At 22.2% G+C, this 12,200-nt stretch overlaps 1 protein-coding gene across 1 annotated transcript in view; it reads left to right on the forward strand.

Annotated features, from left to right (window-relative positions):
* Positions 1-12,200, forward strand: part of LOC145849572 (uncharacterized) — a 66,183-nt gene that overhangs the window by 6,617 nt on the left and 47,366 nt on the right. The window contains exons 8-11 of the mRNA XM_082954531.1: positions 1,543-1,681; positions 10,635-10,749; positions 11,010-11,078; positions 11,382-11,555. Coding sequence (XP_082810657.1) covers positions 1,543-1,681; positions 10,635-10,749; positions 11,010-11,078; positions 11,382-11,555 — 497 coding nt within the window. The remainder of the gene's footprint in view (positions 1-1,542; positions 1,682-10,634; positions 10,750-11,009; positions 11,079-11,381; positions 11,556-12,200) is intronic.

The raw sequence follows: 12,200 nt of genomic DNA on the forward strand, positions 1-12,200 counted from the left end.
AATAAAACAAAACAGCTTTAGATATAATCATATCATTTGAGTGGTAAAATGAATTTTGCTACCGCATAATTGTACTAGTAAAGTGCAGTTTGTAATGAACACCTATTAAAAGCTATAAGTTTTGATAGCAGTAAAAATTAGAATTATAAGTGCCCAAAGTATAAACAAAGCTTTTAGTAAACAAAACTATTAAAAACAAAAGTAATTTTTTTCTGTAAGCATTAACTTTATAAAAAACAACAGTTATGTTTTTGAAAAATATATTTATTTAAAATTATTAAAATGATTAGTATGATTTTAAAAACATTAAAAAACATCTGATTTTTTATTTCAGTATAAGCTGTTTCTATTTATTTAAATTTAATATAGTAAGGTACCCTTCAAAACCTTGACAAATATTAAAATTGATTAGAGTATAGTAGTCATAAAGTCATAAGATAAGTAAATAAGATTGTCAGTATTAATTTGTTTAAAAAATACTGCTAAAATAGAAATATTAGTCTCTTAAATATATTTTTATTAATTAAATTGATGTATCTCTTAAAAACAATAAAATATACTTAAAAATTATAGTAAATTATTTCTTTAACGTTTTAAATTATTTTAATCAATATTCTCAAATATTAAGACAAATTAGGCTTAAGTAGCCATAAACAAGAATATTGACTTGTCATTATTAATTTATTGGTACAGAATATTCTTGTTTATGAGTAATTTAATTCTTAATATTGTTATACAAGCTAGTTTGAGAACTAAAAACAATTTGTTTTCTGTTAGATCTATTATCTGAGTTCGTTTACATCTTAATTTTTAAATAAAGAATAATGGTATGTAATCACTTGATATTTTAACGTTTACAACAAAAAGTATACATTAAAGTGTTTGAGAAATAATCAATAAATAAAAATGCAATTAAAAGATAGAAAACAAAAATAAGTTAAATTTATTACCAAATACATAACTTGAACTTTTAAATTTGCACAAATTTTTATAAATATGAATATATAATTAATAAATAATATAATAATTTTTTAAATATAAATAAATAAATCACAAATTTTTATTGTGTTTTCAACCCAAGATAAACTATTGAATAAAAATATATTATAAAATAGAGTGATTTCCATCAGAAAAGAAAACTTTTTTATTCCGCCCGATGTGTGAGTATCATTATATAAGAACAAAATGTAAATTCTTATTTTTATAAAGATAAGTATTATTATTATTATTATTATATTGTATATTGTGCAAAACCTAAGCCATTTAAAAAGGACACACAAAAAGAGAAAAAGAAAATAAACATATAAACATATAACTAATTTATACGGGCAAGGTGGAAATTTGTCTTACCCTACTTCTGGGTAGAAACTACCAATAACTAAATAATATGCATGACTAATTCAACATTTCACGCAAGATGCAAAACTTTTTATTCCACCTTACATGCGGGTACCATTTAATTCAAACAAATAATTAAATAATTAATTAAACAAAAAAAAACTCACAAAAATTTCTTTATTTATACAATTTTTTTCACAACAGGCAAGATGCAAAATTTTCTGTTCTGCCTGACTTGCGGGTACCATTACCACGCGGACTGCTTGGAACCCGGTGTCAATTTGTCGCCAGTCGTCAGGGCCGGATGGCAGTGTCCTGACTGCAAAATATGCCAGGAATGCCAGTATGTTTTGTTTGGTGTAATAAATAAATAAGAGAATTGTTATAAAATCAATATAAAACAAGTAGTAATCATTAATTAGGTGTATTTTGTTTGGTATATTGATAGAAATGAGTAAATAAGTGAAATTAGAATTAATGTAAAACAAATATTGAATAAAAGCCTTATGTTTTGGTTGTTTTTTATTTATTTTATTTTAAAAGTTTGTTAAAAAAAGATCTTACATGCTAGTATATTTTATTACTATATTAACAAAAATTATAAACATTGTACAGCTCAAAAGGTAATAACAATAGGTTTGAAACAGAAAGAATTAGTTTGTAATATAGTAGTCAATGATTTGAAAGTAAAACAGAGAATTTCACTACATAATTACCAGTATGTTATTTAATTTTAGTATACTATTAGTTATAAAAAAGTAAATATGCATACTTTTTTGCAAACAACAATATCCCTTTTAAACAAGCTTTAATGTTTCATGTTATAATTTTACAAAATAAATTTGATAAAGTCGTGAGATAAGTATAAAAGTCAAAAGTGTATATTTATTTACGGCTAATCTAGGTTATATGAGCTCAAATTAGTCAGTAGATTTGATTTGTGTTGATCAATATAATTAATTAGATTAAACTGTCAATTGTATAAACATGAAAATATATCATAGTTGATTGTAACGAAAACTAATGTAACAAGATATTATATTGTTTAGTATGTTGTTTTAAAATACATTTAAAGTTTTTGTTTCAAGTAAACAAATAATCTAACTTTGTGTTGTAAACTAGTAACAATTAAAAATAAAAAGTTTAACTGTATGTTTAATAAGTTACATCATGTATCTTCGAGCATGATAACTGAATTAAGGAAGAAAATTTTGTCTGATACTGAGATTAAGGAGTATTGTTTGAAAATTTACAGATTATAAGGATTAAAGTTTTGAGTTTTACGTGACTGTTATAAGTTTACAAACATTGAAATTTGTTTTGTTGAAATTGTATTTAAAGTTATTTTAAAAATAACTTTAACAAAAATTTCTAGTGTAAAAACTTAAATATTTGAAAAGTTAAAACTTAAAACTATAACAATACGAAGTTTTTTACTTAACTTATACAATTGATATTTACTGAACAACATTTTCAAGTTTCATTAAAAATAGTTTAAAATTTCACCTGAAAAAGCCTGTAAATTTTAATATAAAAGTTTCAGAACTTTCAGTGCCAAACATGTAAACAGTTACTTTAATTTATTTATTTCATAGAAAGTTTAATTAAAAACTCAAATAAATAATTGTACAACACTTTAAGAATTCAAATTTTAATATTAAAAGTGTCAAAGTTTTATTATTGCATATGTTAATCAAAGACTCAATCGTTTAAAAAAAAAGTTTTTTTGATAAGTTTAAATAGAAGTTACTAACATAATATTACATGGCTTAAACCAATAAACGCCTTACATTAGGAGCTTTTGAAATATTCCCTAATACAGAAATAATGCAAGAATTTTATTTAGTCTTTTGGGACGGTCATTAGCGTTTAATTGGAAATGTCTTGATCGAAATTCTTACAAAATACCTCAAAATTCCAACACACTTTCAATTAGGGAATTGTACACATTTTTACAAAATGATCAAAAGTTTTTGGTTTATTAGTTACTTATTGAAAAAAAATTCACCTACCGAGTTATTTTTGAAAGGTGTGTTTATTAATTATCATTTGAGTTTTGCAAATTAATCAGTTATAGCTGGCTTAGTATTTTAATTTTTGTTATTAAAAACTGTAGTTTTTATCTAAACAATATTTTTTTAATAATGAACTATGAAAGTAATAGTTTACAAAAAGTACTATTTACCTTTACTATGAATATTGTTTACCTTTCTTTGTTTGGTATTTGTTTGGTTATTTGAAGCTATTTTGGAAAACTGTAGTTTCTAGCAAAATAAATTTTAAATAAGTTACTAACTATAAGAAATATTTTACGATAAATATTAACCACCTTTACTATGAATATTATTTACTTTTATTCGTTTATAGTGTTTAAAAGTGATTTTCAAAACTTCTCTTATTAACAACTTTAACAAAAACTGTTTTACGATGAATATAATTTACTTTAAGAATTTTAGTTATTTTACTTCTTAATATATATGTGTATCAAATTTACCACCAGAAAAGTTATATAAATTTTTAATGCCAAATATTAATGTTATCATTTTTAAAATTCTAGTAAAAGTCATTTGCAAACACTTTTCAGCCTTGAAAGTACAAAAAAAACTTGGGTTTCTATTTATACACGCGTTTTAAATTAATTTGTAAATATGTCAGATAGGTCTGTTGTCAATAAATTAAAATCAATTGCTTTAAATAGCGTCAACTTTATTAAACATATATGAATTGTTTTAAATTTTCATATGTTCCAGCTATTTGTATTTTTTGAAAAGCTGTTTTAAATTTGAAATAAAACTTAATAAATGTAAAAAAATATTTTCAAAATAGTGATTGATTTTTACAATTATTACGGGTATAAATGCTAGATATTTATAAGTTGAAAATCGTTTAAGTACGCTTGAATTAAATTTATTAATAAATTTTATGGCGTTGAACGGAAATAGTTGTTATTAAACAAATAAGCTCAGTTCTACTAAATGTTGTTCTAAATAAATGTTTGAAATAAAAATAAATTTTGAAGCAAAAATAAAATTTCGTAGGCCCGTCAAAAATGTTTGAGAAATATAATTTAATAGTTTTATTTAAAAATTAAATCTTGGGTAAATTTCAAAATACAAAAAATAATTATTATGGTTTGTTTGTAAATTGAAATAAATTTTTTAAATTGCATCCATGATTAAGTATTTTGATGTAGAACATTAATAAAATTTTGGTAATTTTTAAATTTTACTAATATTAAGTGAGTTAAGAGAAAGTATGTATATGTCTGGTGTGCAAAATAATTTATTAAGCGCTAAATTTCGTCTTTCGAAAATAATTTGATGAAATTACAAAATAATTTCGTATTTACACTGAAATATGTTGAAAGGAATTACATATTTACGACACAGCAAGAAATAAGTTTCACCACAAAAGTATTAAAACGTGTTTCGCATGCATTATTGTTCTTTTTGTTTTATCATTTTTAATAATGTTGTTTCGTTTGTCAATTATTAAAAAAAAATCAAGTTTAATAGTTAATTTAAATAACTGAACATAGAAAAACTTTATCATTCGTTTGGTAACTTTTTTCCTTTTAATTATAAAACTAAATCAATTCTGTACTAATCATATAACTTTGTATACAAGTTTATGAAGCTTTTATTTAGTTTAAAAGTTTTACTATGAAGAATAATAATTAAGTAATTTCTGTTTGTTTATACTCATAACTTTTTATCTTAGGACAAAAAAAAAAAATAATTTGTTTTGTAGTAAAAGTATTGGTTTAAGTATATTTGTAATCTCAGAATAATAAAATCCATAAAAGTTAGTTTCACAATCTCAAAGTCTTAAGTTAATAAAATAGTTTTCAACATCTCACTTATGATCGTTAAGTTTTAAGTGTTTCGTAAAATTTTACAAACTTCAAAAAGCACTTGATAAATTTCCAATCATAAAATAATTTTACTTTCAATAAAGAAGTGTTCGCTTAATTATTGTAACTCCCAAACTATAACACGAAATGTAAAAATAAAAATGCAATTAAAACTTATAACGTTTTTGGTGTACTTTCATTTATCAACTAAGATAAGTGTCTTGTAAAAAATAACAAACACTAAAAATGCAAAAATGATTAAAAAAGGTCTTCAGTTTTTTAAGAAAATTCATTTAATGATAAGATAGTGTTTAATTTATTTTAGTTTTGTTACACTACAATCAGAATAAACTCATGTCTTCTGAAAATAGTTTCGATTCAAATATTTACAACTGTTCTAGTAGTGCAGTACACAAAAATAATTAATTAAGTTATTGTTTATAATTTTTATATTCAGTCTTATATATCTTGAGTGAACTTAATTCTATTACTTATTAATCATCTTTGTACTTTATAAAATACCATACAATTTTTAACAACTTTCCCTTTTTATATGCTGCTTAATAAGAATACATATATAATTGTTAAATCCGTTCAATAGCAGTAGACCAAAAAAGATATTTCCATACTAATTAATCAAAATTAAATTCTTATTACTTCAATAAATATTTAGTATATCCTTTTGTCAAAATTTGTCAGATTTAAGTGATAAATTCAAAAAAGCTTGTGGCTATAATTTTTTTATAGTTTCAAGTTTATAAATTCATGTATGAAGTATAAAAACCATAAAATATTATTTACAAACGTAATAAATTGAAATAAGTTTGTGTCTAACTTACAATTACTAATAAAACTTAAGGTAAAATATTTATAATTAACAATTTTTTCATAAAGTGGGTATTTGTCTCACTTTTAAAAATATTTAATTAATATTTGTATAAGTTTTAAATATATTTTTTATTTTGTTATTTTACTATTTTTAAACTAATTTACACTGAAATTGGATATTAGTACTGAAATGTATGTAGTAAAGTTTTAAGTAATGCTATTACTGAAATAGTCATATAATTATTTTTAACTTTTTTAAATAACCGTATGTTATGAACAAAATATGTATTAATACTTGTTATGTAACATTTTAAGTTTTTCTTGTTTATTATTAACATTTACTTTAAATTGTGCTTTTTCTAAAAAAATTCAAAAGTTTATTATGCTATCATATTAGCCCTTATGTATTTTTGGTTATTAAATTATGATCTGTAGCCAGTACGTTTAAATAAATATTGACAAAATTTTCTCATAAACTTTTATTCGGTGTTATCGCGGTTTTTATGCAGATCAAGTGTAATTTGATAATGCGGTTCTATCAACATAAAAATAAATTAGTTTAAATATGTTGCGGAAAACTATAAGTTGCTTGACAAAAGGGCTTATTGGTTTAAGAATGTTTATTTTATTTTGTAAAAGTTTATTGTAAAAAATCAAAAAAAAAGTTTAAGTTTCTTGAACTAGATTATTCTGTACGTAATATTATAAAATAATTAATAATATTTACTTTTAAATTGTTAAATAACTAGTTTGCAAACCATAAAAAAATTGCATTTATTTTTCAAGTTTTAGCATTTTAATTAATAAGCTTAAATTTAAATAAATGGAATCTTCTTTAGTGATGTAATTTGTTTTGGTTGAACTAATTATTTTTAGCATTAAAATTTGCTCATGAACGGTTGTATATTAAGCAAGAAAAAGTTATTTAAAATAGTTTAGAGTATTATACTTTTCTTACCCTAAAATATTAGTTTGCATTTTAACTTGGTTTTTTAATAAAGGTATTCAAACTTGTGCGTATATAATTATTCCTACAGTTTAGTGGAGTAATTTATTTTCATAACATCAAAATTAATTAGCTTATCTATAAAATTTTCTAACAGTCCACTAAAATAGTTAACATTTCTAAATGTGAAACTTTTAAATTACTTCAAAATGTGCAATTAAATTCAGTTCAAACCTAGTAAATTTAAATGAATTATTTATCACATTTATCTCACAAATACCTAAACTATACGGTAACCGCGGTTTAGATGTAAACTTCTAGTTGATTTACACTCAAAACCGCTATAGATATTGATATTCGTCAAATCGTAATCTGCTTAGCGAGATTTATATTGAAATAATAAAATCGTAAGGATTATAATGAAGTACACCATAAGAAATGTTTGGTCTACACTGGGTTTTTGCTGGTAAAATTAATTTTGTTAGCTTTTGATGTTTAGAAATTAATTAATCCCTGTTTGGTAAACCACGAATAAAAGGATTAAGTTTGAAACAAAGCTTTCAAACAAATATAAAAAAATATATTTTGTTTTACATTAGATTAAAAATAAAGCTGATAAGTTAAATAGTTGTCTGTTTTAAATGTTGTAATTCTGTTTATTTCATTTTAATTAGTTCGTTGATAAAGTTTTAATTATATAGCAATAAAATTAAAGTTACAATATTAAGATATGTAATATGTTTAATGAGTAAACATTGAGTTTTTCGAAGTCATTGAAATATTAAATAATGAAGTTGTTGTTATTTTGGTTGTTTAAAACTTGTTTTGAGTATTTTGAAAATAACTTGGTTGTTTAAAAAAAAACTTTAGGTATTTAAAGCAAAATATTTTGAATTTTATTTAAGAAATTAAATGTTTTGTAGATTTTTGGTGTTAGTTATAAGTTTGTTATATTTAAAAAATAGTTTGAGTTAAATACAAACTTATAAAGGTTAAAATTATACGGTTAATAATATTATGTAAATTGATACGAATATAAACTTTATGAAGAATTGAAGTTGCATAGTAGTTTAAATTTATTTCGAATTTATGTTTTGTACAAGAGATACGTTTACTATGTCAACACTTTGTTGAACATAAAACATTTGGGCAAAAGTTGATGGTAAAAATATTAATATTTTTTATTTACTAGACTAATGTTTATCACTTGGGATTAAATTAAAATTAATCAGAAATATCTTGTTCACAAAATCAGTCGAATAGATTTACTTTCAAAATAAAAACTTTGCTTTGATATGTTTAAATTCGTATCTTTTACACATTAGTTAGAGACACACTTATATTGTTTATTTCTTATTCTAATATTTTAGGGACATTTAAACAATTTTATTATATGATCTATTTTAACTGCTAAAAGTTATTAGTTATTATTCAAAGTTTTATTAAAAGCTTATAATAGCAATATGAATTTTAATATAAAAATGTTAAGGTAGAATGATTTACCCTGTAAACTTTAATGAAAATAATTTTAAGTTTTAAGAGTATTGTTTTTGATATAAATACTGTAAATAATTTGAATTTAATGTTTTATTTACATAAAAACCTGCATAAGTTGATAATAAATTGGTTGTTTTAGTAGATACAATTTTAAGGGGCGGATTTTGATAAAAATGAAGATAAAAGATTACTTTTTTTTTGTATCTCATTTGCTTTTATATTTTTATATTTTCTTCTGCTTGACTTACAAAACAGGTTTATTTAATTTTTTAGTGAAATAGTGAACAATCTAGTATTAATTTAATTTCCCATTAATTAATTTAAGAGTTTTGACTAAGATTAAATTGAAATATTTAAATATAATATAAATTTTAGTCTAATATTAAAAAAATATTTAATTAAAACATTTTACGTAAATATGTTTTGTTTACAACAGATTTGTCTTATTTTAATTAATATAATTTGACGAATTACTTACTGTAGTATTTACGGCAAGTTTCAAATTTTACGTTTAAAACAATTTGTTACGTATAAAAAAGTTTAAACTACTGGTCGAATGAGTGGTTCTAATTTGATTAATTGGTTATTTTGTCTTCTAATCAAACTTGCGGCTTTAAGGTCAACCTGAAATTAATTTGTTTAAAATGTGATTTATTTAAGTTTCTTTTGAAGTCAGTTGAATAGTTTACATAATAAATAAGCTGCTTATTTTGTTGGTAAAAATTTTTAGCAATCAAGTTTTCTCACAAGCGATTGAATATTAAGCAAGAAAAACTTAATAAAAATAGTAACATTCGTATATTTTTTTTATCCTAATGTATTAGTTTTTTAATAAGACATTCAAATTTATACTTATATAATTAATTCTAAAGTTTAGTGAAGTAATTTATTTTTAAATCAAGAAAACTAATCAGTTTATCAATTTAAAATAACAATTTTCTAACAGTCCACTTATATTTAAACATTTAAATGGTTAGCTGTAAGTTTGCAAAAGTTTATATTTACTTTTTACAACTAAATGGTTTAAAATTTTAGCAGCATTTTATTTTTTATACTTGATAAACTTCAACCTACAAAGTTTGAGTTGTGAGAAAGGAGAACATATTTATGAATCATTTCACTTGCATTTTGTTTGAAAAGATAAAATTTGTTTTGGTAGGATGTTGTCAAAAATCACATTTTTTTTTATTATATTTAAAGGTTGTCATCTGTTTAGAAACTGTACTTTCGATTAAACAGTATAAAAAATTAATCTGCAAATCAAAATATCAATCTTATGAATATTAATCTAGTGTAAACAAAACTGTGCTTTATTTTTATAAATAAATATTTTAGAATATACAAATATCAGCTATTTTTTTAGATCACATTTTTTCTTTATACTATTTTAGTTTTGAGTGAGTAAATGCTAAACTATAATTTAATTATTCAGTAATTGTTTGTTTTCTAATACTGCTCCGATATAAACACCCCCCTAATAAAGAATGACTTTGATTAATGTATTTCAAAAGCTTTTCAATAAATTATATTTTGTTTCTAGAATTAAAAATTAAAATTGAAATAACAAAATTTGGTTGTTTTATTGATTATTTATGGTTTATTTTTTATTCAAATGCTGTTATTCCAACACTTTTTAAATGATCTAATAATATTTTTCTAAAAGAACAAATTAAAATTTTAATTATAAAACTATATACTTACTTTAGTATTAAAATTAACTAATCTTTACAAGTATACAAATGTAAAAAATTGAAAGATAAAATTACAAGATTTATTACTGCTATAAATTTCAATTAATATAAGTTTAAATATAAAACATTTGTATACTTGTGGCTTTGAAAATACCAAATAAGCATTAATATTTTGTTGTGAAATTAATTAATAATTATTATTGCTTAAATTTATCTTTCAATTTTTAAAATTATGGTAATTACATAAAATTATTAATAGTTTTTAATAAATTACAAATTAAGTAGAAGTAATTAAGTTATATACTTACTAAATTATTCAAAATGTTTTTGAGTTTAGCCAATTATCAAACATTTTAGGCTTGCCGGAGATGATTATAAGATGCTTATTTGTGATATTTGCGACAAAGGGTATCATACTTACTATGTAAAATAATAAAAATAAAACGTATTTAGTATAAGAGACAAACTATTTAATATTTAGACTTGCTGGGGACGATTATAAGATGCTAGTTTGTGATATTTGCGACAAAGGGTATCATACTTACTGTCTCAAACCTGAACTGGACGATATACCTCACAATGGATGGTCTTGTCATGTTTGTTTTTGCTTTAAAAGATTTTTATATATTCATAAAAATATATTAATAAAATATATTATCAATATTTTATGTTTTTTTTTTACACAGGAAGTAAAATATTTAAAATAGTTTTTTTAAGTCAAAATTAAGAAAAAAATTACTCGATTCTATTTTGTAAATCAAAAATAATTATCATAACAGATTTTACTATTAAAATGAAAATCGATCAGAAGATTAAAATAAAATTTTAATAATGTTTAAACTTTTGTGTTGTACAGGTTTGTGAAGAATCATTGAAGAAAACTTTGATGAAGATTCAGCCAATCACAGATCAGTGTCTGCAACCGGTTAGTATAATAGAATGCATTAAAAAAAAGATAAGTTTATATGTATATCTAAAAATAAGATGTTAAGTATTCATAAATTAACTTTTTTAACACACTATCTTTATAAATACTCTCATCAAACTAAACCAGCTCCAACGCAATAATTATTTTCAACTAGATTCAAACAAACTCTCAAATAAAATGAAATGAAATTAACACTGATAAGTTGCATATGTTAAAAGTAAACATAAATTTTCTAAATTAAGTACAAGCTTGAAATACTGTTCCTGTGTTCATTATGCCTAAGATAATTATGTTTTTCAGATTCAAACAAACGAAGTAGTGTTGCCATCCACAATCGCCACAACCCAAGTTGTCAACTGCAACAACCAATCAGATGATGGCGGGAAAATTGTGGAAATAACGCCTCCCGGTGACGAGATACTGACCAATGAGAACCAAGAAGTGAAACAGGATGACGAAGTCGTCAAGAAAGAGGTTGATATTAAATAGAATTACTTTATAAAAGTTTAATAAGCTAATTGATGAAAAGTAATGTTAGAAAGCTAAATACATTTTTAACATTAAAGCCTAGGGGTCAAGTTAGTAAATAATTAAGATGTTAAGATTTCAAGTTACTAAAAAAATGTGTTGTATGTGTTCTTATTTATTATAATTTTTTAATATTTTTATAGCCTATGGACTTAGAACTAAGATAATCAAGTTATTAACAAAAGTATTAGAAATATGATAGTGTTTTATTAAAGCTATTTATTTTTTTATAACTATAGCCTGAGGGCTAAGTACTAGTTAAAACATGTTAATAAGGATGTTATGTTAAAAAAATAAGATATTTTGTAAAAGCCTATTATTTTTCTTATCATTAGCCTAGGGTAAAAATTATTTTAAAATTTTTAAATAACTATTTGTTGCATCAGTTGTTTTATTACAGAAGTAAAAAGCAATAAATATTTTTCTAGCTTATTAAACCTGTTTTTCAACTATATTAAATATTATAAATATAGCAATGACAAAATTGTATGATAAAATTAGTTTTAACCACCGTCAGCAAAATTTTTTGTATTTTAGTGTTTTTTATGAGTCTATACTAGGGTTATACACTCAGGGAAACTCAGGGAATTT

This window comes from Thalia democratica, chromosome 2 (assembly GCF_965202585.1).
Source record: "Thalia democratica chromosome 2, ktThaDemo2.hap1.1, whole genome shotgun sequence".
Taxonomy (NCBI): domain Eukaryota; kingdom Metazoa; phylum Chordata; class Thaliacea; order Salpida; family Salpidae; genus Thalia; species Thalia democratica.